At 34.0% G+C, this 13,931-nt stretch overlaps 1 protein-coding gene across 1 annotated transcript in view; it reads left to right on the top strand.

Moving 5' to 3' along the window:
• KHDRBS2 (KH RNA binding domain containing, signal transduction associated 2) overlaps positions 1-13,931 on the top strand; it is a 412,537-nt gene that overhangs the window by 372,390 nt on the left and 26,216 nt on the right. The window contains exon 8 of the mRNA XM_049776928.1: positions 2,991-3,049. Coding sequence (XP_049632885.1) covers positions 2,991-3,049 — 59 coding nt within the window. The remainder of the gene's footprint in view (positions 1-2,990; positions 3,050-13,931) is intronic.

The raw sequence follows: 13,931 nt of genomic DNA, 5'->3' as shown, positions 1-13,931 counted from the left end.
TTGAGACCCCTGCATGCAGCCGAAGGAGGAGGGACTCAGTCGATTCCCGGCAACCCATATGGTCCCCCAGCCTGCTAGGAGCAATTTCTGAGTACAAAAGCCAGGAGTGACTCTTGAGCGCCCGCTGGTGTGGCCCAAAAACCAATCAATCAATCAATCAATCAATCAATCTTGGGGCCTGAGCGGTGGGACAAGTAGTAGGGCATTTGCCTTGCACTCTACTAACCCTAGGACAGACGGCGGTTTCATCCCCTGGAATCCCGTTTGGTCCCCCAAGCCTGAAGTGATATCTGAGAGTATATTCAGGAGGAACTTCTGAGCGTCACAGGGTGTGCCTCCCAAAAGCAAAAAACAAACAAGCAAACAAAAATACAAAAATAATCTTTAAATGCAATAATAATTTAGCAATGTCTCTAGGTGATTTTGGTGCTGTTGTTTATGTAGCACAATCTGGGAACATAATGTTTATTATAAATGTGAATGTCTTAATTTTCCCTAAATCCTCATTAGTTATGCTGTTTGTTAAATGATATTCTGACTGTTAAATTCTTGATCATCCAGGGAATCATTGTAAAAATCTTAAAAGTTTATTGCACATTTATAATGTTTTTTTTTTTGGTTTTTGGGCCACACCCGTTGACGCTCAGGGGTTACTCCTGACTATGCGCTCAGAAGTTGCTCCTGGCTTGGGGGACCATATGGGACGCCGGGGGATCGAACCGTGGTCCGTCCAAGGCTAGCGCAGGCAAGGCAGGCACCTCTAGCGCCACCGCCCGGCCCCTATAATGTTTCTTAATTGAGAAGTATCATTTCTATTGTCACAAGAAAGAGAATATATAGTCAAGATAAACCTGATTACCACTGAGTGTGGTACAAAAAAAATTAAGAAATTAAAAGAACAGTAAAAAAAAAGGATAAAAAATAAGCATTAAGGTTTCAATCAACTTCTTTAATATTCTACAATCTCAAATAGTAGGTTATAAAGAAGAGCATACTATATGCATTTATATATGCACAAAAGTATAATGGGCAAAAATGGTTGAAATGTGTCCATATTTTCAACTTTATTTCAATATTGAATTAGTGATTACCAGTGGCTTTCTAAAAAGATTAAGATGGCCAAACATTGATTCTATTTTACCTCTATTGCAAAGAGTTTTAATTTCCTATTTTGTTTTATTTAATATTTTCTTTTTGGGGGGTCACACCCGGCAGTATTCAAGGGTTACTTCTGGCTCTATGCTCAGAAATAGCTCCTGGCAGGCACAGGGGACCATATGGGATGCTGGGATTCGAACCACCATCCTTCTGCATGCAAGTCAAATGCCTTACCTCCATATTATCTCTCCAGCCCCTAATATTTTCTTATTATCAAGAAATTATCTCAAGAATATTATGTAATAAGACTTATGGGATTGATTAGAGGGCTGTGGAAACCAAATACTGTTCTGTATTTTTTTTTTATTTTTGGTTTTTGGGTCACAACCAACAATGCTCAGGGTTTCCTCCTGGCTCTTCGCTCAGAAATCGCTCCTGGCAGGCTTGGGGGACCACAATATGGGATGCAGGATTCGAACCACGGTCCTTCAAGCATGCAAGGCAAACGACCTACCTCCATGCTATCTCTCCGGCCCTATGTTCTGTATTTTGGTCTTTCTTCCCAATTAAATTCCAGAAATCAACCAATTTCAACTTATGTATATTTTGGTATTTCATACTAAATCATTTTTGCTATATATTTTCACATAAATTAATGACATTAAAACATATAAGTTTGCATATACAATTATGCATGATTAGTAAGTGTATTATTTTCATATATGCATACAATTCAAAAAAACAAGATTCATAATACTTTAAATGAAAGAGCTTATTTAAGGAGTAATATAGTTTAGAGCATCATACTTATTTATAGATCTTTTAAGTCAAATATAAATTTCATTAATTCTCCAAATCTTAAAATTAAAGTAAATTCCTATTTTATGTTGTATACTTCAAAATATGACTTGATTCCATAACACTACTCATGAAAGTGGTGTTTATCTTATGAGTAATTATTATATTATTCAATAAATATTCACTGAGAAGCATCATGTGCTAAAAATTTTTTAGATTAAACTGCCTGGAACAATGTGAGTAAAGTAAGAAGAGACCAGGTCCTATACCAAAGAGAGTTTACAATATAAAAGTGGGAAACATCCACTTTGTTCCCAAAGGAAACAACTGTGTTTATATTTTGACTATGTAGCATAGACAGTGGTTATTAAAAAACTCTGAGGCAAAAAGTATGTGGTAATAAAGAGTGAATTCCTGCTTAAGTATATTACTAAGGGAAACCTTTCATAGGTGATACAAAATGGAAAATTATAAAAAATAATAGAATAATTAGTAAAAGAATATTTTTGTAGGGGTACAATAGTATAGAGGCCTTAGTGTGCAATGTTGTTGTCATATTCAATATTATATAAACAGATGAGAAAATGGGATAGTAGTAGAGAGGGCTAAAATAATATGTTAGTATGTGTTAGCTTATGAATTTTAGAAATAAAGAAGTTATTGTTATAGGGCTAGAAGAGAGCATAAATATGATTTCAATGTTTGGAAGTGAGAATGAAGGTGGTGCATATTTCTTAAGGTAACAATACTGAAAGCCATACTTAATTGACTAGATTTTCATCTATAGTGCACTTTTTCTTGAAAGATACCTTTTATAACTCTTCTTTGGACAGTTTGAAATAGTAGACTTCCACTTTAGGAGAAATTTAATTTGTAAAATAATAGAATACACATAGAATATGGAGGTGACATGAAAAAATGACAACACTATTTCAATGACCTGTATTTTTTATAGTATATTTTATTAAACTATGCCTGCAGGTTCTTAGAATTTTATGTTAGTATACAGCTTGCTTTCATATTTCATATGAATGTTAGTTAGATTGATTCTTCCTGATGGCAGTAACATTGATTGTTGTCTAAATCTGTTGCAGTGTGCCTGAATACTATGACTATGGTCATGGAGTAAGTGAGGATGCCTATGACAACTATGGTAAGACCATTAATTTTACTAAAACTGCAAAATAAAAGCATCTGTCAGTGAACTGACAATTCAGAAATTGCGTCTTTCTCCCTACCCCTGTCAGTTTTTACAGAAGTCCAGACTAAATTGATTTATGTGATTCCAGGGTGAGATTTAACATATAGATCTAGTGCCAGAAAATTGGACAGATCAATTTGGATCAACATTTCAAAAGCAATTAATCATAATCTTAGACCATTTCAACATCAATAGTGAGCATTCTGGGTACTGGCTCATGTTTCACTGCATCCATTGTCTGACTCATTGATTTGATAATGCTGTATCATTACTGTTTCAAATGATCAGCATGTTAATATGCATTTAATTCTTAGAATTATTCTTGTCAGAAGTTGTAGCTTTTAGGATATTTTTATAGCATCCCTAGCTTTGAAAGTGCCAAATAATGCCTAGCACAGAAAAAATAATAGAAACTCTAATTGCTAAATATAGTTTAAATAAAGTACAACTTAAAATTAGCTATAATTAAATATTTTGATTGCCAATAATATATATGGTATATTACTTTTTAAGGATACTTTTTGTTCTTGAAAAGTAAACTCTATGTATTTTATCCTGATTTTATTAAATAATATAAATTCTTTGTTCTTTATGATGCAATAAATAGACAGTGAATGTTGTCTCTCTGTGAGAGATTTCATTTGATAAAGGTGTAGTAATCCATCAGAATTGTAAAAGGAAAGAAGGCCCTTATAACTTGAGGTAAAGAAGAGAGCATATTGAGGGTGTGTGTGTTCTTTGTTTTGAACAAAAATATTTCAACGGAAATAGATTAGGCAAAGATTTTTAACCAATGCCTTTTATTTTTAAGGAGAAATTTGAACAAAAATTGACTGTATTGGTTAAAATTTAGAGTGAATAATTGATGTGATTTCAAAAAATTTGACAGAATTTCTTTTAAACATTTTAGTTATTTTTTATTTTATTAAAGCACCATGGTTTTCAAAATTATTGAGATTTAGACATTCAATTTTCAAGCACCAATCCCATTACTCGTGTCAGCTTCCCTCCAACAATGTCTCAGGTTTTTTTTTCTTTCCCTAACTCTAACCCCCATCTGGCATCTTGATAGGTAACATGTAAGTTTGGTTATTGAAGTTTGTATCTCATGATTTTAGTGTTATTGAATCTGTCATTTGGATATTTAGCTATGTTCTTCATTAACCCTACCAATGTACCTGATTCCCTTTGACCTCAGCTGCAGGTTGCTTTTCATTTATCTCTTCTCCCACTCCCTCCATTCTATTTTTCTTTTCCTCCCTATAGTATAAGGCCAAAAGTGATCTAGGCCTCCCCTTATAAACCATTGCATTCTCTAATTATAGATGATATAAGTGATATCATCCTGTGTCTATCCTTCTGCAGGCTTACATCATTTAAAATACCTTCCAATATCATCCAGGTTGCAGTGTAGAATGATTTCATAATTTGTTGGCCATTCATGCTTTGGTCTTCCTCAAAGAAGTGTGTGTTCATTTTGTTTCCCCATTTTTGATTACATTTTATATATTTTTGTAGTTGATCTTTGTGAGTAATTTATATATCCTGCATACTGATACTTTATCTGACTTGAGTGCAAATGTTCTTTCCTACTCAGTTGTCTTCTAGTTTTAGCCTATGCTTCTCTTGCCATACAAATCTATTTCTTCTTAACATGTATCCCCTTCAATTTAGTTTTGATTATGTAATCTTTGCTAATAGCATCAAAGTGGTAAAGATTCCTTTGAGGCCTAGCTCTTGGGCATTATGCCTCTATATTTCTCAAATACTTTATAAATTCAGGTCTGATCTCAAGGTCCTTAATATAATTTGAGTGGACTTGTGTTTAAGCTGTAATATATGGATCCAGATTTGATCACTTATAAGTAGTCATCCAATTTTCCCAGTACAATTTGTTGAAGAGGCTGTCTTTACTTCATTTCAGGTTTTCAACTCCTTTGTCAAATATTAACTAAACATGTATATAGGAATTTGTCATTTTATGTTCCATTTTGCATCAAACTGTTAAACTATTCTATAAATCACAGAATACCAATAAATATTAAAATATAGTCACATTACTATAAGTAATACAGTAAACAATCATTTAACAATATTAAACAATCATTTAACACATATTTATTTAATTATAAATATTTATAAGCTTTGTTTCAATTCTTAAGACTTTTATACATTCTAATGAAAACACATTAACTTTTAAAAATAACTGTTTTTTACTTTTTTAAACACTGTGGTTTATAAATACATAATACAGTTATTTTAGGCATTTAATGTTTCAATACCTATCCCACCTCCAGAATGAACTTTTCTTTATCATTGGCCTCAGTTTCCCACCCTCTTTAAATATGGCCCCTTCGCAGGCATGGTTTATTTTATGATTTCCACACACACAAAACAAGCAAAACAGCTAATGGAATGATCATAACATAATAAAATAAAATTTCTGAAAATTATCATATCTATTACATCTCACAATGGACTAACTAAAGTCATTATCTGAAGATTTACATGCTATATGTTACTATCTGAACTTTCTATGTTACGGCTTTTCTTTATGGAACTTAATTGGATTCTATGTTATTTTTCTATCCAATTTGGTATACTCCTACTAGGCCTGTCAGTGTTGCAGAATTTGGTGGTGGTATATGGTCACATGCTCCAGGTGCTTCAGGATTCTGTAGACTTGGTCCATAAGTGCCAGTGACTGGGCTTGCCTTTTATCTATCCTGAGTTTAAAGGTGAAAGCTGTGCTGTTTATATGGCAAAATCTGTGGGATGTGTGTTGTGACTTCTGGGGCTTCCAGCATTGGGGAGGGGCTGCTACTCACCCCACACACTGAGAAGATGCCAGACTTTTCAGCCTAGGACCATTGTAGCTGGAATTTTTATAGGTCAGGAGTCTCTGAAAATATTAATCATGAAACAGTGAAGTTGAATTGCATGTGGTAACTGTGGGGTGTAATACATCTTTGAGTAATTCATTTAGAGTTGGTTTGGTTAGCGCAAATAGTGTGAGTTCTTTCTTGTTAGAGAATGTTTTTAGTTCACCCTCTCAATGGAAAGTTCTGCCAGGTAGTGGACTCTAGGTTGGAAGTTTCTGTCCTTCAGTAGTTTGAATGTGTCATTCCACAGTCTTCTCTCTTGAATTATTTAAAATGGGAGATCTGGTTTGATTGTTATGTTCCTACCTTTGTACTTGAGGGTTTTTCCTCTCTTATTGCTTTAACGAATTCATCTTTCTTTTTTTTTTATGTTCTTTTTTTGCCATTTGCATTACTATATGTCTTGGTATTGGTTTATTAAGGTATATTTTATTAGGAATTCTTTTTGCCTTTTGGATTTGCACTGGAGCCTCTTTCCAGAGGATGGGAAAGTTTTCTGCTATTATTTCCCTCACTACTTGTTCTTCCCCTTTCCCTATTTCCTCCTCTTCTGCTATTCCTACTATCCATAGACTATTTCTTTTTTCTTTGTTTATTAAATATCTAACATTTTCTTCCAATGCTTTAACTCTTATTTCCTTATTGGTTTCTTTGTCATTTTGGTTTGTAATTTTTCTTCAAGTTTTTCTATGCAATTCTCCAGTTGTGTAATTCTGCTATTATGGCTTGCTAAGAAATTTTATATTTCCTTTAATTCCATTTGTATGGATTCTTTCATCTGCTGGCTGTAGTTCATCATTGAGTTGTTTGTCTTGTTCATCAACGGATTTCTTGAACTCTCTGGCAGGTGTTTCCTTGATTTCTAATGCCCTGGCATTCAATGCCCCTTTTAATGTCCTCATCTATTGGGCCTGTGCATTTTGGTGGAGTTGGAAACTTGCTAGGTTTTCTCTCCATATCCTAGGCTGTTAGTGTCTTCCTTAGTTTCCCCCATATTTCTTTGCATTTGGTTCTGAGTGTTCTGCCCTTGTTCTCAATTATTTTCTGTCACCTGAAGTGTGTGACTGAGTCCTTGGGCAGGGATGATGACTGAGGTCGCTGAGATTTGGATCCGCCCTCAGTCTCTTCCCCCCTGATATCTGTGAAAAGATATCTAGATTTTGGTGTAAAACTACGGCCTCAGCTCCCCCCCAGTTCCTGTGAAAGGCACGGGCCAACTGCTTTCCTGGGCACCGAGCCCGATACTCCTCTGGTACCTGGCAATTGCGTGGTCTGCCTGTTTCCCCAGTGCCTAATGTGATCCCCCTCCTGTACCTGGCAATATTACAGACTGCCTGCTTTTCCAGGTGCCTAGACCGATCCCCTCTTGTACTTGACAATGGCTGGCCTGCCTGCTTCTCCAGGCGCCTAGCCTGATCCCCCTCTGGTCAATCTTGTATTATTTCTTAACATTTCTTCTTAAATCAGAACTAATTGACCTGCTTTGAAAGTCTATTTTTATATTTCTCAGAATTTAAACTAACAATGAGACAATTTTTATATTGTCTATATTGTATTTTATGTACTACCAGATTGAAAAATCTCTTTTTAGGATATATCGCATGTTAAAGTAACAAATACATTGTTTATAGAAAGTCATGTATCCTTTTAAGTTTAATCACAGTTAAATTACTTAAGGCATCTATAATGTAAAATTATGAATTAAACGTTTTCTTATAACTACATTAATGTTGCTATGTTTACATTTAACATAAAATATGTATGTCAACTTTAATTACAGTTATTATGATTTATGATAAAATAACTGACATATTAAATATTAGAATACAGATAATAAAATTTTTGAAGCAGAAGAGTGAATCACATGAATTCCATAGCCATATTTAAATTTCAAAAAGCCTGTCTATTTATATGTATCCTACTTATTTTGAATGAATATTTATAGCTCATAAATCAATTGAATACATTGTAGTGCTTCACATAATAAAATAAACTCCAAATTCACTCTATGACTGACAGCTAAGAATGGATAGCAATAGTATCTTCTCAGAGAAATGAGCTGTTTGTTAAATATATTTAATGTATGAACTGAAGAGCTAATTATGCACCATTCTGTAGTGGCATTTTAGATGACAGTTGTGTGGAAGCAAGGAAAATAATATGAATAGAGTGTTTTAAAATGAATCAAATCACAAAGAATTTTTATGCTTTATTCTGTCATTAGAGTATTTTATGGCATTTCAAGTCAGTTGCAAAAGTGAGCATATTTATTTTGTTTTGAGGGGCTATAACAATTATTATAGCACATGTGAAAAATAATACCCACATTGTTTAATATATAAAAACAAAAATAAAATGAAACTAACTAGCAATCACACCTGCCATGTAATTCAAGAACAAAAACTGTCCAATTTTAATAAAAATAGGAATTTGAGTAAATTAATTTTACAAATAAGAATAAGTTTTCTTAATACAGGCAAAACCAGAGCAAACATTTTAAATCTGATATACAATATATTCTCAATGATTTATTAACATTATACTTGTCACAATATAGACTATTAATTTTAAAAATGCCTGACAAAATTTTTATAAATTATCTTTATTTAAACACCATGATTACAAATATAATTGTAGTTGTATGATTACAGTCATGTAAAGAACACCCCCCTTCACCAGTGAGGGATTCCCACCGCCAATTTTCCAGATCTATCTACTCCCCACCCCACCCACACCTGTACTTGAGACAGGCTTTCTTTTTCCCTCATTCATTCACATTGTTATGATAGTTTTCAGTGTAGTTATTTCTCTAACTGCACTTATCACTCTATGTGGTGGTGAGCTTCATGTCATGGGTTGCACCTACATGGGAAGATGGGGAGAAATAAGGGTTGGGACTGAGGAAGTAAAATATTAGAAATGAGATTTGTAGGGCGGTATCAAGGTTACAATACAAGATGGATGTTATGGATATATAAAATATATGCATACAATACTATCAATAGGAAAACAAGGAGAAAAAAATTCCAGTGACTGTCCCAACATAAACCACTACTAAAACAGCCCGCCCTCCTCCCAAAGCGCATTTTCATTAGTGTAGGGAGAGGTATGGGGGAAGCCTGAGGACCACTAAGAGTCCACCTGAACCCACTTCTGGCCATCTGAGCTGGCACCCAGGGAAGACCTGTAGTCAGAGGAAAAAGACAAGGACGTCAGGGGGCCTGCCAAGCCTCCCAGCACTCCCCAGACCAGGGAGAAGGGCTCTGGTATGGGGCCTCCTGAAACCTCATACCTGGCAAGAGCTGGTCTCCAGAATCAAAAAAGGAACCAGAGGCCTGACAAATTTTAATATTGATATTTTAATTTTATTTTTAATTCTTGAAGGCTTAATGAAATTGTCCTGAAACATTTTAAAATTTAGTTGTGAAATTAACAATTTAATTTTCTCTTTATTGCCATTTTAGAGGGTACAATGATATGAATATTTCAGTTAGACTTGATTATACATGCAGATTATGTTGCTTAGACAAAAATAAAACAATCAAAATGAGAAGTGCTCCATTACTTCATTGCTTGCATTGCTAATTTTAAATCAGATCACTTTACAGTTTCAATTATATATTGAATTATGCACTCCCAACTTCAAAAAAACTGCAAAACTTAAAGTTGCTTTTTAACTTATAGTCACAGAATTTTTTAAGTTAATTAACCATTTCAGAATTTAGAAACAAATGTACAGTTAACACCTTAATCAGCTCTTTCACAGTTTATTGAGATTAGAATTGGGCATCAATTTTAATAATCCTCTGGAACTAAAGATTGAGTATAATTTTCTGGTAACTCTATAAAAGAAAGTAGAAGAATAAGTAGTCTTTAATCTTAAATATGAATGATAAAAATAAGACCAAATTTGTCCACACAGCTTGCAAATCTCATGCTGGCTACTCTTAATGCAATGGATGAGTAATATTGTAAGCAAACCTGATGCTATAAAACCTGACATAATTATTCATGTTAAAATATTAATTTATTAAAGTAAAATTAAACTTTTCCTTTGTTTAACAGTGTTGAACAGTATTGAACAGCTGAATTATCAAATCCCAAATATTATTCTGTTTATGAAACAGAAATAAAATATTTTAGTCCACATGCAATCAACATCTTTTTTGTTCAACAATGAAACAAGCTATCAGGGAGATAGAAAGATAATATAGTAACTAGGTCACCTACATTTTACATGACCACTTGGTTCAAATCTAGAACCTATATGGTCCTCTGAGTAAACCAGAAGTAATTTCTTGGTACAAAGCCAGAAGTAAGCCCTGAACACCATGAGATTTGATCCAAGACAAACAAAATGCCACACAAAGTTTCTTTTATCTATTAATTTTCAACTAAGTTAATAACATAATCATTTTAAACTGAGGGGGTATGAAGAGGAAAGTAATTTGGTAGATTCTGGGAGTAAACAGATTATATACAGAAGTTATGTTTAATAGGATTAAGTTTTAAAGTGTACAGATTAAAAAAAGAACTGCTTTTTTTTTAACACAATATAGTATAGAAAGCAACATTTTTTCAAATATTTTAAATATTTTTAAATATACATTGTAATGCTATTTAAAATGGCCAGAATCCGGAAACAACCTAAATGCCCAACAACAGATGAGTGGGTAAAGGAACTATGCAGCCGTCAGAAGAGACGAAGTCATAAAATATTTATATGCTTGAATGGACACGAAAATTATTATGCTGAGTGAAATAAATCAGGGAGAGAGATAGACACAGAATAGTATTATTCATTTATTGGTATTAAGAAAAATAAAAGACATTATTTTAATAATGCCCAGAGAGAGTAGAGATGAGAGCTGAAAGGACAGGCTCATGATATGAAACTTACCACAAACGGTGGTGAGTGAAGTTAGAGAAATAACTACACTAAAAACTATCATAACAATGGTAATAAATCAGAGAAGTAAAATACCTGTCTCGAATACAAGTGGGGGGTTGGAGAACATGGAGATAGGGGACATTGGTAGTGGGAATGTGGCACAGGTTGAGTTTCTTTTTATGTCTGAGACCTAATAGCAAACATATATGTAATTTTGAAGAATAAAGTTTAATATATATATAATTCTCTCTAAACTATATAAATAAGAGATGCAGAGTGTGTAAATCACTATAAACAGTGTATTAAGTCTCTCTTGTCTAAATTAGATTTTATTATAATTATTTGAGGAGAAAATGATAAAATTTGTTCATAGTGGTATATTTGTTTTCCCCCCAATTCTTCTCATATATATGCTCTTTTCAAAACTAGTCTGTGGATAAATTACAGTCTTTTGTTTTATTCGTGAGTTCAGCAATTAAAAATGTATTATAGAGTTAGGATTACCCATGTTTCAGAGAAATATGGTAAGAGAGATTGAACACATAGCCTTGTAGCTTCACACATGCCAATGGTATTTCTTGTTACGTGAGTATCATCTCCAACAAAAATGTGCTCTGGGTTCCAGGGCCCAATTTTGGAAGTGCTGCTTAGTAGGTGTATAGGCCTAGTGATGCATTACTCATCATTGCAGCTATCAAAGCCACCAAAACTATAAGCAATGGGTTGTAGGGAAGCAGACAGTGTCAGTGAACAAATTTGGGGTCTTTTGCATTTAAAGCCTTTTCAGCCTTTAAGCTATGGCTCCAGTTCTGAAAGCACTTTTTCTTTTATCTCCAGCCCAACAGTCCATTATGTCCAATTACCATTAACCAACTGTTTTCTGTCCTTTTGTTTTAGAAGTGCAGTCCCTATCTGGCTTTTCTTCTTTTTCTTGAAATAAGCTCTTGATTCCTAGAAGGTAGATACATTCTAATTATAAAATATTAAGACCCATTTGCTTGTATTTCTCAACAGCTGCCAATATTATACATCACAGTCAAAATAAAAATGATTTATTTTAACTGCTTATATAATTATCCAATTAATAGGTGGCAATTATAAATAAAAATGACACAAATATGCTTCCTATTTTAAAATACAATAATATGCAAAAGGTGTAAGGTTTGGTATACTATTTTAAAAGCAACATCATTACTATAAACCATTAGTATAGGGAAATTCTATACTAATATAACATATATGAGTTACAATCATTGTTACATGCAAAATCATGGGTATACTTGGAAGGGAAATAAAATAGACAAAAATATCATTTAAGCTAAATGTCTCAGAAATATTTAAAGGAACAAAAACCGGTTTTGGGGTCATAGTACAGAGATTAAGAAGAATACCTTGTATGCAATTTATGCCTAAGTAACCTGGATAGTCTAAGAAATTGCAAATAGATGTCCTTAGGTCTCCTGATTGGGAAGTGGGTGAACAACCCCAGCCCTGCCACACACATACACCACCACCACCACCTACAATACCAAAAGTGACTTCTTAATTTTTTAATTTTTAATCAATTACTTTATTAAAACACCATGGTTATAAGGTTGTTGATAATATAGTTGTGCTTTTTTTACATTTGCAAAGTTGTTCATAATTGAGTTTCCTACATCGTACATACAGCACACTTAACCAGTGCACACTTCTACTGAAAAGGGGACTTTTCTTTTCCCTGGTTTTTAGGCTATACCTGGTGGCACTCGTGGTACTCCTGGCTCTGTGTTCAGAAATCACTCCTGATATCTCCAGGGATGATATAGAATATTGAGGATCAAACCTGGGTTGCGTGTAAGAATAAATGTCCTACCCATTGTTCTATCTTTCCAGCCCCATCAAATGGACCTAATTTTTTTTGGGGGGGGGGTCACACACCCAGCAGCGCTCAGGGGTTATTCCTGGCTCCACACTCAGAAATCGCTTCTGGCAGGCTCAGAGGACCATATGTGAAGCCTGATTTCGAACCTGTATGAAAGGCAAACGCCTTACCTCCATTCTATCTTTTGGGCCCCAAGGAACCTTTTTAAATAATAAGATGCAGAATACAAATGACAAAGCTCAGAAAAATCAATCTTTTTTACCCTCATAACAGTACAATATCTTTGTGGAAGCCTCCAAGTTTATTGGCAACTTCTTAAAATCCTACTAGAAGGGCTGGAGCGAAAGCACAAAGGTAGGGTGTTTGCCTTGCAAGCAGGTGACCCAGGACCTTGGTTTGATTCCTGGCATCCCATATGGTCTCCCAACTCTGCCTGGAGTGATTTCTGAGCGCAACGCCAGGAGTAACCCCTGAGCACTGCCAAATGTGGCCCCAAAACAAAACAAAACAAAAATCCTACAAGAGGACATCAGAAATATAATAAATGCATTTGGAAACCCATTCTATTATGTAAAAATTAATCATGTATATGAAGTTAATTTTTAATAACTCTAAAAATGAAAAATAGCTTAAAAATAAAATAAGATTTTCATATCTAGACTGAGTAAAAGAAACTAGAAACAAACTTATTTTCTTAGGTTGTTACTGTACAATGACCAATGTATATTTCATTGAAGTAAATTAAAATTAGGATAGATGCCCCGAAGTGATTAGGACTCTTGCCTTGTTGTGGCTAACTTGGCTTTGATCCCAGCACCACATATAGACCTAGGACACTCCTGGTGGGTGAGCACAAAGTCAGGAATAAGCCCTGAAAATAAAAGGTGTATCTCAAAAACACCACAAAAGTTAATATAAAATAGGAAGACTGATGATATGACTCCCAGGCAAAATGCATGCCTTGCATACATAAAACTTGGGCTTGATGCTTAGAACTAAAATGCAGGGAATAAAATCAAAAACAACAGAGAGAGAAATATCAAGCACTAACTAGTTGACCTGTGGCTACATTTAAGAATTTTATCCTCATGCTCTTAATGTTTTTTAAAATGCATTCCTTTGAAATTTAGCAAATGTCTATCTTAGTTTATCTACTCATAATCGGTATACAATAGATATATAAAAATGTTATTGTTG

Source organism: Suncus etruscus, chromosome 7, assembly GCF_024139225.1.
Source record: "Suncus etruscus isolate mSunEtr1 chromosome 7, mSunEtr1.pri.cur, whole genome shotgun sequence".
Lineage (NCBI taxonomy): Eukaryota > Metazoa > Chordata > Mammalia > Eulipotyphla > Soricidae > Suncus > Suncus etruscus.
Note: the sequence above shows the minus strand (reverse complement) of the source record. Positions and strands in the feature narration are given on the sequence as shown.